General features: G+C 51.3%; 2 protein-coding genes across 2 annotated transcripts in view; one reads left to right on the top strand and one right to left on the bottom strand.

The window, feature by feature from the left end:
* The window catches only part of JAM3 (junctional adhesion molecule 3), a 76,180-nt gene extending 73,632 nt beyond the window's left edge, over positions 1 to 2,548 (top strand). Inside the window, exon 9 of the mRNA XM_037038323.1 lies at positions 345 to 2,548. Coding sequence (XP_036894218.1) covers positions 345 to 380 — 36 coding nt within the window. The 3' untranslated portion in view covers positions 381 to 2,548. The remainder of the gene's footprint in view (positions 1 to 344) is intronic.
* Positions 2,549 to 3,733: 1,185 nt separating this feature from the next.
* Positions 3,734 to 18,244, bottom strand: part of NCAPD3 (non-SMC condensin II complex subunit D3) — a 56,993-nt gene continuing 42,482 nt past the window's right edge. The window contains exons 25-35 of the mRNA XM_037038322.1: positions 13,732 to 13,869; positions 13,370 to 13,503; positions 12,938 to 13,137; positions 10,158 to 10,268; positions 8,092 to 8,274; positions 7,121 to 7,287; positions 6,787 to 6,926; positions 5,801 to 5,878; positions 4,279 to 4,353; positions 4,136 to 4,196; positions 3,734 to 4,050 (exon numbers count right to left, since the gene is read on the bottom strand). Coding sequence (XP_036894217.1) covers positions 3,942 to 4,050; positions 4,136 to 4,196; positions 4,279 to 4,353; positions 5,801 to 5,878; positions 6,787 to 6,926; positions 7,121 to 7,287; positions 8,092 to 8,274; positions 10,158 to 10,268; positions 12,938 to 13,137; positions 13,370 to 13,503; positions 13,732 to 13,869 — 1,396 coding nt within the window. The 3' untranslated portion in view covers positions 3,734 to 3,941. The remainder of the gene's footprint in view (positions 4,051 to 4,135; positions 4,197 to 4,278; positions 4,354 to 5,800; positions 5,879 to 6,786; positions 6,927 to 7,120; positions 7,288 to 8,091; positions 8,275 to 10,157; positions 10,269 to 12,937; positions 13,138 to 13,369; positions 13,504 to 13,731; positions 13,870 to 18,244) is intronic.

The raw sequence follows: 18,244 nt of genomic DNA, 5'->3' as shown, positions 1-18,244 counted from the left end.
GACCGAGCAGGTATCACGTGGGAGACCTACAAGTCGCAGTGTCCCAGCAGGGACAGTGACACTCCTCCTTGGAAACCAAGTTGGGCCCCTAGGAAAGAAGTCTCCCAGTGATAGTCCTGACCCTGAGCCCCTCGGCATTCACAGTAACACGTCCGTGCCGAGGGCTCTTAGAGTTGTAGGCTTTCAATGCCACTTGTTTGGGACGATTCATTTGATTTGCTTTGCCAGTTTTGTCCTCCAGGGATGACCATGCACTGCACTTGACCACCACTTTAGTCCCCCCATGCCCCTGTCCCCTGACCTGTAGAGGACGGCTGTGCTGTAACTTGGTGTTGGCTTTGCAGGGCGACTTCAGGCACAAGTCCTCATTCGTGATCTGAAAGCCGGCAGCGTGGCTGGGCGCACACGCCGCCTCCCCTGGCAAGGCCTGCACGGAGCAGCTCGGAGTGCAGTGCCCTTGGACAGCGCTGGACACTCTAGCAAAAAGCTTTTCGTTTTGGCCAAAGTTGACCGCTACTCCTTTCTTACTTTTTAACAAGCCACACAAATAAAGAATTTTCCTCAAGACGGGCACTGTGGCCCATGGAGAGTCCCGCTCCATTTCTCGTTAAAGGCCTTGTCGGTCAGTGTTGTGGTGTCCATTTTGGAGAATCTTCCTGGGTCAGCATTTTACAGACCACCCCAAACCAGAAAAGCGGATCGCTTGCTGGGAGCAGGGCCTGCCAGCTTGGAGGAGCCCTGCCCGTCCGTGGAGGCGTCGGCGCTGGGGGAGAGCCCCTGCCTCTGCCAGCCTCAGTGTGAAGTGGTACGCAAGTAACATTCTGCTTTTCTGTGGGTGTTTCTTTTATAGAATTTCATATTCTAAATTTTTGCTAAACATGTATTTTGGTTATTGAAATTTCTATTTGAACTGTAAATATGTTGTCAGTGTTAGATAACCTATTTTTTTTAAGAAAACACACCACCTATGGTGGTAGTGCCAAGCTACTCGAGTTAAATTGGAAAACGTTGATGTTAAGAGTATCTTTGCCCAAGGACCCCTCTCAAGGAGGCTTACCGGAACATTCCTTTTCCCACACATGCTTTAGCAGTTTTCAGAAGAGAACTTGTGCTATCCATTCATTAGACTGTTGTTGCTTAGGCAACCTTTAAAAACTCTGATTAAGTAATGTCAGAATCTGTTTGCCATCTCTCTCAAAAAACACACAGAGCCTTTAGCCACAACCCATGCAAACCATTAGCTCCCGGGTTGAGGCATCTGCCGCTTGCATGGGCCTCGGCTACTGACGCCTGAGGCCAGCCCGCCAGCCTGCCCTCCACCTCTGACACGCTGGTTGGCTTTGATATCCTGTTCGTGTCCCACAGGCAGTCGGCTCAGCCCAGGACGGCGGATCCTCTCCCTGTGGCAGCCCAGCCTTGGGGTTCCCTGGGCTGAGCCCTTTTTGGTTGTGGGTGGCTCATGAAACAGATGCTACTGCTATTTGGCTTTTTAAATTCACTTATTTGTATAGTTCTTAAGACTGTCCGGGGCCAAAGGCAGTTTTGAATCAAATCTGTCCACTGTAATAATATTTTTTAAAGAAAGTGAATTCCTCTTGACTACTAGGAAGAAAGCCCAAGGCACCAGGCACCATCTCACTTCGCAGTGGGCTGGCGTGTGGCCACCAGCACCCGCGGGCCTGGTAGGCTGTCAGGTAGAGGGCCAGGGCCAGAGGCCGAGGGCGAGGAGGGTGAAGTGCCCGAGTCAAAGGCAGCTTTCTAGCTCTGCCCACAACCCTGCACGCTTTGTGGGGCATGTCAGAGACACGCCTTTGTTCTTCGAGAGCAGACGTTCTTGGCCTCAGATATGATGCTGTTAACTCATAATGTGATTTGAAGCAAGGAGCTTGTCAGGGGAATGCCTTGGGTTCCACTGTGTGCTTAGGGGGTAGTTTTTATGTAAGAACATAGCTATCTTGGGATTAAACTTGCATTGTCTTAATTTTTTGTACTTTGAGGTTTTTACAATTTGAGACTTGAGAGCCACGCTGACTTCGAGTCTAAGCCGTGTGAAGTATTTGCCCCGGGATGGTGGGCAGCAGCCGGGGCAGGTCTTCGCACCCTCGGCGGTGCCCACCCACCTTTGCATCTGTGTCTTGAATGCTTCCCTTCGGGCTCTCCCTTCGGCTTCACCTCTTCTCGGTGGAAAGGGATAGCCTCCCCTTTTCCGAACTGGTGGGGATCTCGGTTGTCACAGTGACAGGGTGGCCTTTTTAACCCCTTCTTATGCCCTAAAACCTCAGGCCCTGGTGCCCTGTGGACTGGGTCTGATGGGAGACTCGTGGAATGTGGAGTCTGGGGAGCGGCTGCCTTTACTATGAAAATCAGGACAGCAAAGGTGTGTTTGTGTGTTTTCAAACGTGACGTGGCTCAAGAATTGAGGCCTGTGCGAGGCTGTGGCGGCCTTGGGTGTGGCTCCTGTGTACGTAGATGTGGTGGCCTTGTACTAACACACCTGTAAGTTGATGTTTGTTAAACCTCACTTATAAAAGCTTTTTAAAAAAATCAATGTTGCCTTATTATGTCTATTTCTCTCGTGCTGGGTTTACGCCTTCTTCCTGGTGTTTTGTTTAGGTAAGTGCCCACAGACAGGCTGCCACCCCCATTGACAGGAGTGGGAAACGAGTGTGTCCCCTGAAGGCAGCTCTGCAAGTCCCTCTACCGATGGCATGGCCACAAGGGCCACAGCTCACACATGGGAGGGCTGTGGGGTGGGTCACAGGGATAGACCCCCCCCAAGCCAACCCCACGTTTACACTGAAAACACAGTAACCCTTTCTTTTGCTTTGGTAGTCCTGGGAATAAAAACTGAACCCACCAAATCTCTTCCTGGTCTTCCTTAGAGAAAACACACCATCCGTTGCTTGAGGTCACCTGGTGGTGCCAACAGCAGGCTAAAGCCATGCCGCTCGTGGGAGCAGTGCTCGGCAGCCCATCAGCACGGATTAGCGCTGGTGCTGCTCAGGGCGAGGGGCAGGCGGCAGTGTCTCCAGAAGCAGGACCGTGTTTACTCACTTGGAGGGACGTGTGCTGTCAGGAGGTGGCAGTGTCTGTCGGGGGCCAAAGGCAGGTGACAGATGAACTGAATCTTACAGATAGTCGTTTTTCCCAAACAGGGAAGATTTTGTTTTATTAACTTTAAGTCCTCACCTAAGGATATGTTTATTGACTTTAGGGATAGAGAAGGGAGAGAGGGAGGGATGGAGGAGGTGTGTGTGGGGCAGGGGGAGGGGGACTGGAGAGTGAGACATCAATCAGTTGCCTCCGTACATGCCCCGACCAGGAATCGAACCTGCAACCTTTTCGTGCACTCCAGTCAGGGCTGGTTTTATTATTCTTAAATAGTTTATGTAAATTAAAATACTTATAAAAGTTGCGTTCAAAAAACAGAAAAATTCTATTGCTAAAAAATACTAGAAGACTGTATTTATGCTTAACCTTTTTTATTGTTTAAAAAGCTGTACACTTTTTAAAGGAATGTGCAGTTCATAAATAATAGAAAAATATTACAACCAAAATCTTGTCATTAGACACGAGGAGCTACTGTAAAGCATTTAGTTAAAGAAAGCAAATGTGTGGTGTTCCTTAGGGACCAGAATGGGTCCTTAAAGATCACCAAAATGGACGGGATAGTGTCACGTGGAGTAAAGTTAAAATATTGAATAGCTAAGGCATTTCTCTTTTACCTTGCACATTTTTTTTTACCATATATTTCATAAGGCATTGCAGAGGTTGGCAGCTCACAGGCCAACAGCTGGAGGGTGCCGGAATCACAGGGACGAGCTCAGGTAGGACGCTGGAAAGCGCCCCCAGAGCCCGCGGGAGGCAACGCGCTGCCGCTCCACGTGCAGAACACCTCTGTCCTGCCTCCCACCGCTGGACACTCCCCGGCACGCCCTGTTTCAGTTGGCTGTTTTCAGGGGGCTCTTCCGGAGTGACCTCCTACTGGGGACTGGGCTGTCTTTGCTTCTGGCCGGAGACTTCACATTCCACTGCTGAGGCTGTGGAGGCCTTAGGGAAGGAAGAGACAAGAGTCACTCTGGAACTAAGAAAAAGCCGACAAAACCTACCACAAAAGGAACTCTTGGTAGCTTACGGTTTATCAGGCAATGATAAACATAAAATGTCGTTTCCTTGATCTTGGGCTCCAGTTTTCTCTGAAAGGTAGTCAAACACACAAAATCAGACTTCCCAGGACTCCAGAGTGGCTAACAGGGGTTTGCCGGGAAGGGAACTTGCCTTTGACTGGAAAAGGCGTGCGAGGCGTGCCGATGTAGCTGACTCCTGCTTCAAACGTGACCTCGGCGATGGGCTCTGGGCAGGGGAAGATGGCAGGGTTAGCGGAGGGCTGGGAAAGGACCTGTGTCCAGCGAATTCCCGAGGGAGGTGAGTCAGAGTTTCCTCTGTGCTCTCACTGGGTCTTACACAGAGACAGCCTCCGGTCAGCCAGGCCTCGCTTGACCTTTTTGTAGGATGACGTGACAGTGCTGAAGAGGCCGCCTTCCTGACCTCCCTTCTCTGACACTCCCCTGCTTACACTGCGTGAGGGGTGCCTGCGCACCGCTGCGCCCCATCTCTGGTTTCTCCCCACCCCGCAGCTGCAGTCACTGCCCACAGGCCAGGAGCCCAGCTCCACATCAGACCCCCCTCAGTCCTGCAGTGCCTGTCACCCCTGCCCTGAATGCCTGAGGGTGTGACACTGTCACCCCTGCCCTGAATGCCCAGGTGTGCTGGCACAGGCCACTGGCCTCTGGTTCTCAGCTCTCTCTAAGCAGGCGCCGGTGGGCACGCCTGGTCCATACGGGCTATTCTGCCTTAAGGGCTCTCCTGAGCCTGCTACATCATGCCTCGCCGCCTTTGAGACCGGGTGGTGACACTTCTCCCGGTGCCGCCTCCTCTGTGCTCCAGTCCGCTTTGCAGGAGCTGCTATCACACCAGCCAGCACTGAGCCTGTGCAGGCGGCTGACTGTCCTGGCAGAGTCTGCTGTGCCCCTGCAAGAACTCTGCAGTGAGCCGCACAGTCCTGATGTCCCCCTCACACTGTGCCCTTCCTAAGAGCACCAGCGAGGCCTTTCTGGTCTGTCCTCAGTGCAGTGGCACGCCCGCAGGGCTGCGTGCCCGCAGGGCCGAGTGCCTGAGCTACAAGAGCGTGCCAGCAGACACTGCAGAACTGTGCACTCAGCACCGCCATTCAGACAGCTCCACTTGGCTTACTCCTCTTTCTGGGAGGCACTACATGCACTACATGCACTACAATTGAGGTTCCCCTTTCTCTTCCAGCTTGACATCCTGTGGATGTCCAGGCAGTGAGTCTCTGACCTTCACAAAAGCACCGATGCAGTAGCTCAGAAGAGTCATTGCCCCGTGCGCTTGTAGACCCTTAGAATCACAAGCAGAAGCATCTTTGCCACCTAAGTTACAGCAGGAAGAAGGACTCGCCAAATCACCCCTCAGATTTTGTTAACATTCAGCTCTGAAAAGTACTTATTTCCACTTAGAAAAACTCTTTATTCCTGCCGAGTGCCACTGGTGGGCCAGAGTGGGGGAGCTGGGCAGCATTTTGCCTACTGGTTTTGTAGAGATGAACCACCTCCGGACAGTTACCCTGCCTAGGCTGTCAACAGAACACACCGGTACAAACTACAGAGGAAACACAACTGAGTGCTTTCAAATCAGTAATCCTCCCAGGCACCTCTCGCAGCCACCGAGACCACAGCGGAGTGAGGGGAAGCCAGCTCCCCCCCACCGCCCGGCCACTTACTGTCGGGGGTGCTGATGGCTCGTCTGGTCACAGGGTCGACCCCTCCGCTGGACTCCTGCTCCAAGCTACATGAAGAGGCTGCAACAAGACGAGAAAGTTTTATCTGCTAAAAAAAACAAAACAATATCAAAGAGCAAAACAACTAAATGAGAAATGACGTTTGGAAGATACACAATGAGGTTGATATCCCATATAAAGTGTTCTTATAAAGAGGAGATTCAGAAAGATACAAAAAATGGTAAAAATGAGAGGCAATGACCAATCTCACTAGAATGCAAAGAAATGGAAGTTAAAATCATAACCATTTTTGGCCTATAACAGAGCTCAACAGAGAACGTGGGAACTAGTGTTTTGAAGTAGGACAGCGACACTCCTGGGCCATGCGGGAGGGCAACGTGGAGTGAGTTCTCGGACATTCGCGGCCGCTGCACATGGAGTGCGGGGCTAATGCGGAAGATCACACACGCTGAGGGCATGTGTGCGAGACGGTTTACTGTGACCTTACTTCAAAAAGTGGAGGAACACCCACACTTCCCAGAACAGGGCAGCCACACACAAGTGGGCGCTTCTGCAGGGCACAGTGCCACATGACCACTAGAAGTCGAGTTTCGAAAGGAAGGCCTGTGGGAACTTCACTTGACTATTAGAAGTATGTGTAGGAGAGCAAGTTACGAAGCAGAATGCACACCAAGACCACAGTTTTATAAATAAAACCAAACGTGTGAAGAGTAGAAGGAAAAAAGTAACACACTACTATGGGTCAGTTTTCTATTTCACAATCTTTTCTAAATCTTTTATCGCAAACATGCATTGTTTTATACCTATAATGCTAAGCCCCCAAAGTTTTTTGTTTTGAAGATAGTAAAACAGAAACTATTTTAAAAGGAAGGAGAAGGAGGCTTGTTCTGTGTCTACATCTGAATTCACTACGAGGGAGACGGGAAACAGAGGCGCTTGGGAAGCCGCTGGGAGCACCCGAGACTCACCCCGATGCTGCGTTCTGTCCAGGCTGTCGGGGTTCAGCGTGAAAGGCAGCATGCCTACACTCCGATGGCCGCGCCGGCGGTTCGACTCCACGGCTTTCTTGACCGAGTTCAGAATTGCAATGGTGCTCAGAGACATGGACCTGTGGGGAACACGCCCCAGGCATGCAGAAAGCACGTCAGTGAAAACACGGAACCCACTACTCGCTTTCCTTCCAGTGCACCCCCAGTCACACTCATTTCAAACATGAAAGGGCTGGGAGTGAAGCACCAGTGCAAACACAAGGGCCACACGCACAGCGGGGATGGCACACTCGCTGATTCCGCGGCTGCATACCTGGCTCTGGGCATCAACCTCTTCACCTGCCCGGTCTCAGGTGAAACAGGCAGGAGTGGGGCTTGGCCAGGGCCGGACTTGTGTGCTGAAGCCTGGCTCGCACCATGGGGCCCAGGGGCATTTTGCTGGCCATCGGGAGCTGGCATTATTTCTAAACTTGGCGCAACCTGCTAGAGAAGATAAGGAGCGTTCACCCTCCGACAACTGACATGCTAGGAGCAAGTCTGCAGGTCACTACTTCACGGCCCGCCGGCCAGGGTGAGCAGGGCCTTCTCTTCAGAAACGGCACTGCTGGCAGACACCACATGCAGGTGTTGTCATGGCAGACAAAAAGGAGAACATCGGTCTGTCTTTACCATGTTAAAAAACATTTAAAAAGCTTTAATTTATTTTTTAGCAAGGGGAAGGGAGGGAGAAAAAGAAGGAGAGAGACATCACTGTGTGGTTGCCTCTCACTCACCCCCAAATGGGGACCTGGCCTGCATCCCAGGCATGAGCCCCGACTGGGAATCGAACCGGCAACCTTTCAGTTCAGCCAGGGTGAGTCTTCAACAGTTTTAAGGCAGCAGATCTGTCTGGACTTCTCAGGGAAGAAGCCATTCGCTGGAAACACCCCCGGCTACAGACTATTCTCAACAGGGGATGAGGGGAGGACAGGCCAGCAGAGCAAGCAGCCTCAGAAGATCCAGGTACCCTCGGCTCACTCTGATTAAAGGTCAGACAAGACTGCTGCCAGCCTGCTTCCTGGGCAGTCACACGTCTCCCCAACTCTTACCACAATAGCTTTGCACACAGGCTCCAGTGACAGGGCCTTGGGAAGGGGCGCCTCCTTGACTCAGCTTCCTGCCCACCCCATGTAACAAGCACTGCAGGCCACAAGCAGCACTCCTGAAGCCTAGCTCAGACTGACCCCTGCACCTGTGCACAGCAGAGAAGGGGAGGAGGGTCGGACCTACGGGCTGCCCACGTACCTGTACGCCTGGGGTCCCCGCAGCACCTTCCGCCGCCCTGTTCCCTTCTGCCTGCCTTGCCAGCTCTTGCTCCTGGGCCAGCTGTTCGCTGTACTTCTTCATGTCGTACTCGAGTTCTGACGCTAGCTGCTTGTCGACCGCAAAGAAATCGTTGATCTCATCTCGATAATCCTGCATCACCTCCTGAAACAGACACAGAGGCATCCTTTAATGCTTTCTTAAATAAATGTGCTCTCCAACACGACCTAATAAATCATAATAGAAAAAATAAGACTTATTTTTGCTGAGAGTGGACTATGTCTAGCATATCAACATGTTAATTAACACAACGGTATTTTCCCAGGAAACATCACCTGCGCTTGACCACACAAGCGAGAGTATGACGTGAGAAAATAATTGAGAGTTCCAATCTCTTAGGAAGCTTACTGCCTAGGTGCCAGTCACCAGGTAATTTCCCAGGTTCCGGATGGCAGGAAGGGTATGGAATCACACAAACTTGGCCTAAAGCAGAAATTACCAGCTTTCTGGTAATTTGGGGAACAAGGCACAGAACCACCACCACCAGCTACCCCTTTCTGTTCCTGAAGACTGGTGGGGGACAGTGAGGTATCTGGCTTGGCTCTGGGTCACCACCCACTCAGAGGATCCTGCAGCAGCGCCGAGGAAGGCCCCTGAGGAGCTCAAGTCAGGGACAGGTGGGGAGATGATGTGTGGCCTGTCCTGGCTTGGACAGGGCCTCTGGAGCCCAGTACGGGAAGCAGCACGCTCCAAAGCCTCCTCTACCCACACCCGCTTCCTCAGGGACAGTGGCTCCGGCGCACCGCCCCCCCCCCACCAACACACACCGGGGGCTTCTTCTGCAGGTACGACGGAAAGCCTTTTTCTTCCTGTCAGGGTAAGAGCGCACTCAGGTCTTAACAGGCTGCTAGGACCAAGCCTCCTTGCCAGAAGAAAGAAACCATGTCACCTAACAGTATCAGAGGGGGAACGAGATACATCATGGCCCCAATTAGGCCCAGCAAAGGGAAGGGAGTGAGCCAACTATCCGGCTGCCACCAAGAGTGGTTCCAGAGGTCGAAGGAGAAGCGCCACAGCCCCTTCCACAGCCCCGTCCACCGCAGGCCCGAGTGCAGCTGTGCACCGCCCTCGGGGGCGTGCTCGTGAACGAGAGACAGACCTACTGCTCTTCAGTGTTCAAGTAGTTGATTTAGGATCTAAGCTCTTGTTTTTTTCTTTTCTGAGATTTAATACAGAGCGATAAAAATAAAAGAACACCTAGAAATTCTCATTTTTCCAGACAATGAGCCCATCTTTTCCACATTAACTTCCTTAGTATAAGAGGTATTTGAAAAATTATACTCAATGTAATTTTGTGGTAGCTGTTTTTGAAAAAAACTCTTGGCATTTTTTGAGGAGGGAAACAGCACAGGGCAGACAGAAAAAGGAAGAAAAGTGCTGCATTTGTTTCTGAAGAAAGACTCTGTTGGAGAGGTCCGAGGCCTCATCCACGTCGCACTGAGTGTATGCTCCTTCGAGGCTCTGGTGGCAGCTCGGCAGGGCTGGCGAAGGCAGCCTGGCCTCTGGTGGGCATTCCCTGGCGGACGCTGCAATTGGGCAGGGGAGTCCTGATTTGTAAAGCAGAGACTGTGTTGAAGGAAATAGTGCCCAGGTAGATATGAGGACCAAGGTTCCCTTTATCCCTCACCAGCGTGAACTAAGGTGATGACTTTGCCCTTGACCCTTGTTGAGAAAGTCTTCAAAACGGAATCTAAATGGTTGGTCAAGGCCACACGTGCTCAGCAAGGGGTCAGCTCTTCACACACTCAACTGCTCAAGAAAAGCAGCAGCTTCTGTGCAACCTCTGGCTGACCTCTTCACTGTCTCCCTGGCAGTCGAAGGCTCGCCTGGCTGGTTGAGGTCTAAAACGATGTGACTGGCTCAGAGGCATGTGAAGTTCCAGCCAGTCACCCAATAGCAGCTCCCTCCTAAGGAGCGGCCCCATCCCAGCCAAAGTGATGACCTGAGGGTGGGCCCCGCCCACCACAAAGCGGGAGGCAGCCCTTTACCCTGAGATACTGCATGAGCTCCCGCAGAGCCGGGATCTTCTTCTTCTCCAGCATGGTCTTCAGGGAAATGATGATTGGAATGATGTTCTCTATGAAATTCCTCTTCTGAACCTGCAGTAGCACAAAGGCATGTGTTAGATGCACCAGGTGCCGAGGACAGAGACTCTCCCGGATCCAGTTCTTTTCTCTAGCAGATCTGGTGTGCCGTATCAGTTGATTTTTGATTTTTGATTGTGGTGATTGTGGAGAACACATTACTTTTGTGCTGCAGACTTTATAAGCATTACCTCAAAACACGAGGAGCACTCTGTAAAGCAGGACACGAGTAAACACTATTCTTATTTTCTAAACGAGAACAAGGAATTCAGAACACATTGAGTAACGCGACGGGAGGCTCTGAGCGCCCACGCAAGCCCGTCACAGACCCTTGCCTCCGCACTGAGCTCCTCCCCTGAACACCCTCCCTGTGGAGTGGAAACAAGGGCAGCGGGAGCCGTCCTGAGAGACACCTTTACTCCTCTTGGTGCAACCACAACGGAAGTAGAAGGCGAAGCCAGAAGCCAGTCAGCTCTGCACCTCTCCCCGCCTCGTGTGACTTGGGGTGCACTTGGGAAAGTGCCAGGGGTCACCCAGTCCGCAACTTGACCAGGCCTTCATGCTCATTACCGTGAACGGTCACTAACCACAACACTTTGCAATAAGTCTCTTGGAATTAAAAATAATTCATTATAATAGCACACATGTGCAAGATTGGTCATTTTGAATCCAAAAAAGCATTCTTTTCCTTACTTAAAGTCATGAACATCTGTTTCTTGCTTGTAAACCATCATTTCTAAAAGTCTTACTGAAGTTTCTGAAAGAGGAGGGCACAGTAGAGAAGCAGACGACTTAGTAAATACGTGTCCGGGCACATGGTACGTATGGCGGCCTAAACCCACTCTCTGAACAAATGTCATCAAGCATCTTCTGTGTACCAGACCCAAAGCTAACCTCTGGGATACAGAGAGGAATTCCTGCCTTCCAGTTACTTCTAGACCAGACTAGAAGTCTGTGTTTTGACGTGTGCCACGCTGTGGCGAGCAGCAGGGTATTAAGGAACTTACGGAAGAGGGGTGCCTAGGAAGGAAGGGGTGAATAGGCGTATGAATCAGGGAAGGCTTCTTTGAAAAGATGGTCCTTAGGATGCGTAGGAATTAGGCTGCAGAAAAGGGAAGCCGGGTGGGAGCGGGCTCTGCAGGCAGAGGCAGCCGCTTGCCAACGTGCAGAGGCAAGACCGGTGATGCAGAGCAGAGGTCTCAGAGCGGAAAGCAGAAGAGAGGGTGTGGGCGGCACAGCAGACGGGAGTTCTGTGTGCCCTGAGGTGTCAGGGTTTCATTCAGAAGATGACAGGAAACCACCAACCTACTTATCAAAGATATCATTAGTGAGGTACATTTTATATACAATAACATCTGCCCATGTTAAGTGAACACTCCAGTGACCTAACAAAAATATGAAGGGGGAACAAAAAAGCCGCAGCATTTATTTACAAAAAATTGTGTATTTATTCTTACATGTTTAAACTTTAGTCACCTTCAAAGTACTCTCCACTGGATGCAATACACCTATTGAGAAGTTTTTTCCACTGCTCAAAACAGTTTTTGAACTCATCAATTTTGATGCTTTTTCCTGCTTCTGCTGTTTTTTGTTTCACCTCTTCCAATCAGCAAAAAGTCCCCTCTGAGCCCTTTTCTCATGCAGGGAAACAAAAGAAGTTGCTCGTGATCAGGTGACGAGGAAGGTGGTGCACGGGGGTCATGCCGTTTTTGATCAAAAAGTGCTGAACACTCAGTGCAGAGTGGGCAGATGTGCTCATAAGTCACCCGTCATGAAATGGGCAAACACATTGAAAGAGTCTCAAAAAAAATTCACTGAGGCAGAACACAGCCTCTTACAACAACACCAGCTTATACAGATACAGATGGGTTCGTAGAACACTCACCTAGCGGGGGAAGCCTGCACTGCAAGGGGACCGCACTCCAGAAGATAATTTCATTTTCTTTGGGTCCCCCCACACATACTGAGTAACCTAGTGCACAATCTAGATCATCACCCACAATCTATCACCCCAGAAGTTCCCTGTTGCCCCCTGCTGTCAGTCTGCCTTTCGCCTCTTTTAAGCTGGAGGTCAAAGTGATCAAATCTGTACTGCAGAAAGATGACTCGGGCAGCAAGGTGCGCACAGCCTGGAACAGAAGGAAACTAGAATCGCAAAGGGTGCTAAGGAAACTCCTGAGATAGCACAGGCCCACAAACTCCCACATAAAGTGGAAGATAGAGACGGACCGGTAAGCTCAAACGGACACATGGAATGGGATCAGGCTGTTTCTTTAGGTTCAAAGGTCTTCAGGGCTCAGGTGGAAAACGGGGATTAGCAATCCGGGCTGGGTATGAGAGCCTGAGGCTGGACAGCAGCATGATGACCACCAGCTGCCCTGTGCCTGGCACGCCAGACTCCGGACTGGGTGGTGCCAGGCCCCTCCCCCCGACAAGCCTGTGGGAAAAGTGGGAGGAACAGGAGGAAGAAGGGGTGAGCAGTTCAGTTCGGACGGAGCAGGCTGAGGTGTCTGCGCAGGGCCAGGCAGGCGAGCGGACACAGGTTCATTCATGCAAGGCTGTCGCTGGAAACACAGATGGAGAACGATCGCCACCTAAGACCACTGCTGAGAGTGGCGTCGGCCTCCTGGCAAGACCACTTGTATTTCGGCGTGTGACCAGGATCACTGAGAGCACGCACTCACCTGGGAGATGAGCTTCTTCTGGGCCTCCTCCATGACCACGTTCGCCAGGGCCATGTCATCTTCTTCCATCAGGAGGTCCTTATCTGGTTTTGATCTCATGGCCAAAAGCTTGATTTCCTTGGAGCTGAGGACCTCGAAGGTATCTGAGAGTAAGTCACTGGCTTCCAGGTCCAGGGGCAGGACGCCATCAGCGAAGCATGCTGTGAGAGAGAGAGAGAGAGAGAGAGAGAGAGAGAGAGAGGCAGGCTGCTGAGAGCCAGTGGGGCCCCAGAGAGTGGGCCCCTCAGAGCTAGGCACACCTGTCTGGGCTGCAGGGGTCTGCGGGGCAGGGGTGGTGTCTGAGCAGCAGGCCCCCGAGTGGGCTCCCTGCAGGACCAGAACTGTCAGACCATGAACAACACAGACATTTCGCCCCAGATGCAGCATGCCTACCCAAAATACTAAGGCAGATTTTGGAAGTGATATTGAATCGCTGTTCATCTGTGAAGTGCTCTAGAAGAAACTTGTAGATTTTCATTCGTTTCTCCTTGTTTGTCTTTCCCTTCAGTGAAAAAAGCCGCTTCTCTCTGGCAAAACAAGACCGTTTCAGCTTGTCACATGGGCAAAGATGACTGGGATTTGAACAGTGTTTCACAGCCCCCCCATCCCCCCCCGTATTTCCTAGGTGATAAGCACTTCCCCGGGACTACATGCTGCGGGGAGGAGCACAGAGCCCACCTGGAGTCCACAATCCTCGGCCAGGGCCCAGGCCCCCCACTCGCTGCTCCCTCAGCGCCCCCAGGGGCCTCACTGACCTCTCTGACTGGGGGAACTTGTTGTACTTCTCATGCTTCTCATAGTTATTGAAGTGGAAAATGCACTCGATGAAGTGTTGGAAGAACATGACAGGGTTCCTCTTCAGTAACAGGTGAGCCAGGCAAAGCTCCCCGAAACTGCAAAAGAAAGAGACCACTGGCTATTTGCAGACAGGTGCTAAGCAACAAGAATTCTGTGCAACAGCGGGGAACTGTGAGTTAGGGTGAGGGATGCTAAACCTGTTCCCACAGTCAGCTTCATTCAGGTCAAAAAGAAGACATGACACAGCTGCTTCTGTCCATTCTTGCACAACAGCGTCCCTTCTGAATCCGAGGTCAGCACAACAACGGCTTTCCTCTCGGCCAAGTTTCCTTTCCAAATCTAACACGGTGCCATCACTTGGCGACACTTCATACAGGAAAACAACTGAGCTGCCCTGAACCACTTCTCGAAGCAGAGGCTGTGGTCCTGCAGGCTGATGCAACAAGTACAACCAGCTGAAAGGGACACCTGGGCTCCCACCTGGGCTTCCACCCCTGGCCTGTAGTCGGCTGCCCACAGCAGGAAACAAAAAGCAACCTTAGTGCCAGGAACTTTTTCAAGAGCCGTGATTAATTACAAGAGCTTCATAGTTTGGGTCGAAATGGCAAGTACCCTCCTCAGCCAGCCTCGGGCTCTCCTTCCTCCCGTGTGCCTGACCCGAAAGAGGCATCTAGCACACACCTGCCACGCTACATGGGTGACCCTGATGTCGCCAGCACCGCACCAACCAGAAGGGCCAATGCCATGGTTTCCCAGCCCCCAAAAAACACGATGAAGGCCAGACTGTTCACCCTCAGGGTCCCTGACAGCTTCTGTGTTGTAAGCACAGTCGGTGAGACTGCGCCAGGGCCCTGCTTCCCGCTCAGGGCCTGGCCTGCAGGTGCAGGCTGGCCCGGGTCCATTCACACTGCCCACAGCAGTGTTTTCACTTCATTTCACAGATGCGTGCAATTTCCACCTGCACAAGCGCGCCAGACAGCCCCCACTGGGACAATCGCAGGGATAAGGATGGGCCCAGCATTCTGTCCCCGGCTGCTGAACCCGTTACGGCCTCCAGGAGGCGTGCCAAACCTAGGCTTCTCCTCAGGCTCAGTCACACCAGTACCCACGGCAGTGAAAGGTCACGGGGTGGTTCAGAAGTCACATGTAGAAATGAGCTCAGGTGAAAATCCCGCTCCGAATCGTGACACTCTGACTATGCACCAAGGAAATAAGGGAGCAGCCTGACATAATCGTGAAAACAAAACCCCAATGAATGAGGGGCGCTCCCAGTAGAAAGGCATCCCAGCCAGCGAGAAGAGCTGTTTGACCGGCGTGTCCAGTACGCTCTGAATCTGCTCTGAAACAGCTGTGTTTCCTACGAACCCGGGACAGAAAGGTAGAGGAGGTCATAGCCTCGGATGAAGTTCTTTTTAAACCAGGGTTACTTCAGTAAACCTTCTGTTACAAGAATGAAGAAAACCACTGAGTAAACAAAAGCATCCCCCAAAGAAACCCCAAGAGTTCGTTCACCTTCTCTGGTATTTTATCACAGCCAACCTACCAGGGCAGAGCAGCTACCTAAGTTTTCTTCTCCAACCTGAAGTCATTCATATGAAAGTGTAAAATCAGATAGAACCCAATAATTCTTCTGCAAGAGGGGCTGCTCTGGGCTTGAATCTGATGTCAAATGCTCACCTACTTAGATTTTGGGTCAAGAACACATACAGGGAGAACTAACCACTGAACAAGATACTTCAGTCTATTCCCTAGTGAATAACAGGCTCACCAGCCACACAAATAAATTCAGTGTCACATAAATTACGCAGAGAAGGTCAGCTGCTCGAGGCTGAGAGTAAGCTCAGAGCTTCTGCACCAGGCCGTGGTCCAGGGCGGTGCACAGCATGGCTAGCCCGCAGCACCCTCTGCTGGGACTCACAGCCACGCTTCAGCTCTGATGGGGTGGGTGCAGGCTCGCAGACCCTCCTAGCTCAGTAAGTGGGAAGAGGAACTACTTCGTTTGTCAGCTGAAAAGTTGGAAGAACTTAGCGCTCTCAGTAATGCCTCCTGGAGCATTCCATTGGGGTGGTGAGAAGCAGCACTTTTTAGGTGCCTGGGATAGAAAATTTCATCAGTTCTACAGAGGTCTCACTAAGTTAAGAACACCCTGCTCCTTATCCCTCAGGACAATGAACAGAAACCATACCTACTCACGCCACCAATTCAGCAACAGTCTAGAGTTCACACAGCAATCACTGCATTATGTGAAAAATAAAAGGAAAACCAGTTAAATCTGGTAATAATAATCTCTTGGAAACAAATGATCACTCCCTAACTAAGAATCTAAGCCCAGGAGTCCCACAGCCCTCTGAGGCACACAGGAAGAGCAGTCTGTTCACACCCATTTTCAGATTTAGTGGGAAACAAAGTCCCAACTGCCTTCGGAGGTCACCCCAAGCCAGATGCTGTTCGGAAGCAGATCTGCCCGATGAAGGCTGCTGTTAATGAAGGCACAGCCCTAATCCGGTCTCTCTCGGGTTAGGACTGGGGGCTCAGGCCCATTTCAACCAGAATTATATCTGAAACTTGAGGCAAGCCACTTCCTGTCTCTGTGTCATCCCAGCTGCCATCCAAACCCAGGCCCAGCCTGGCCTGTGGCCCTGACCTCCGTCCCACCCGTCTGTCACTGTGTGCTCCCTTCCTCCTGACCTCACTCCCCAGGACCTGGGGTCTGCCCCTGTGCTCGGCAGGCCCAATCCCACGAGAGGTCAGGCTTCAACCCCTCCAGGCTCCCTCCTCCTCGAGAACAGCCGTGACCACAGCCTCCCTGTGGCCACGTAAGGGAGGCCGCCCTCCCCCTAACCCCACAGCCAGGGCATGGGGACCACGCTCCCCAAGGGCATTTCTCGTTCATCAAATGGTCACTGAGTGTCTACTCCATTCCAAGCTCTCTCATGGGGCTGGGATATAGCATCCACAAAATCTCTGCCCCCATCCCAGACCCGGAAGCTCACATGCCAGTGGACAGACAGATGTACATACAGTATAAAAGATGTTGTCAAAAGTGCTCTGAGAAGAAGACAGTTGGGGGAGGATACATGGAGCAAGTAAGGGAGGCTTGGCTACTGGTTAGAAAAAAACATGACTTCTTTACCTGGTTCTTATAACAACACATAGTCTTTCTCTTGAAGCTCCTGCCATCTCTTTTGGTCTCTAACTCTTGGTAACTGCTTCCTAATTTTCCCCATCCCAAATCCTAACCTCACTGCTGTGGTCTGTCTGAATGTTTGTGTCTTCTGCCCTAAATTCCTGTGCCAAGGAAACAGGGACTTTGAGGGTGATTAGGTCACAAGGACAGAGAGCCCTTGTGAATGGGATTAGTGCCTTGTAAGCAAAGCCCTGGAGGGATCCCTTCGGCCACAAGAAGACATAAGGAGGAGTATGTGGAGAGGGCCTTCACCAGAAAACCAGCCCCGCCGGCCCCTGGATCTCCGGCTTCTGGCCTCTGAACTGTGAGAACAGATCTGTTGTTTGTAAACCACCCGGCCTGATGTTTATGACAGCCTCCCAATCTCCGAGAGCACCTTCGACGTCCACACAGAGGAGCTCGTCTCACCCTGGATTCTCCATCTTCTTAACTTCACCGACTCCAGGGACCCCCCGCATTTACACTGTTGTCACTCTGTAGACACATCCTGGCCCTTGTCCCTGCACCCGGAACACCGCACTTCTGATGCTGAAGAATCCACTTCCTGACCACACCCCCTACTCTTGGGCTCTGACCCCCCATCCCCATTCCACTTGTTCTGCAATGTCACCGGGCCCTGTAGATCCTCAGCTACTTCCTTTTCTCCCAAATCACACAATCCCTGTCTTTACTTCCTTTTCTATCTCAACGGTCAATTATTTTCACGAGTTTGGGGGTTTTTATTTTGCCTTGAACCTCTCCGGCTCCTGCCTCCTTACACTTCTGCAGCATTTATCCAGTTAAATGGAAACAACCACTGATTGTCTGGCTGTCACCCTGTGACTACTACAAAGTACTGTACTGCAAAGCCACCACCTACCTATTGCGCAGAGGAGAAAATATATCACACGATTTTGTAGCCCCCCCAATTTTGGGTTCACTGCCATATGACCAACTAAAAACAGCATACAAATTTTCTCATGCCAGAATCTTTGGGAAATTCAACTGGACCAAAAATAAATTCAACAGCTCTGCCACTATGGTCTCTTTGGAAGACAGGTATCAGCAGGCACATGTGGAAAGAGTAATGTGTCTAACCTAAGCAGACAGGCCTGACCCTTGGCCTAAACACAGGGAAACAGACTAATTTAAATGACAGTTAGCCAAGATGAAAATCGTGGTCCACATTTGACCAGTTTAAGAAAACACAGAATCAGATAACTGAGAAGATTTAAGGGGGAAATATTAAAACACTGTAAGAGGCACTGACAATCCTACTGTATATAGTAAACACACGTGTCCCT

The sequence above is a fragment of the Sturnira hondurensis genome, unplaced genomic scaffold, assembly GCF_014824575.4.
Source record: "Sturnira hondurensis isolate 20B ecotype Veracruz unplaced genomic scaffold, ASM1482457v3 Scaffold0024152, whole genome shotgun sequence".
NCBI lineage: Eukaryota > Metazoa > Chordata > Mammalia > Chiroptera > Phyllostomidae > Sturnira > Sturnira hondurensis.
The sequence above is the reverse complement of the archived record's forward strand: the minus strand, read 5'-3'. Positions and strand labels throughout refer to the sequence as shown.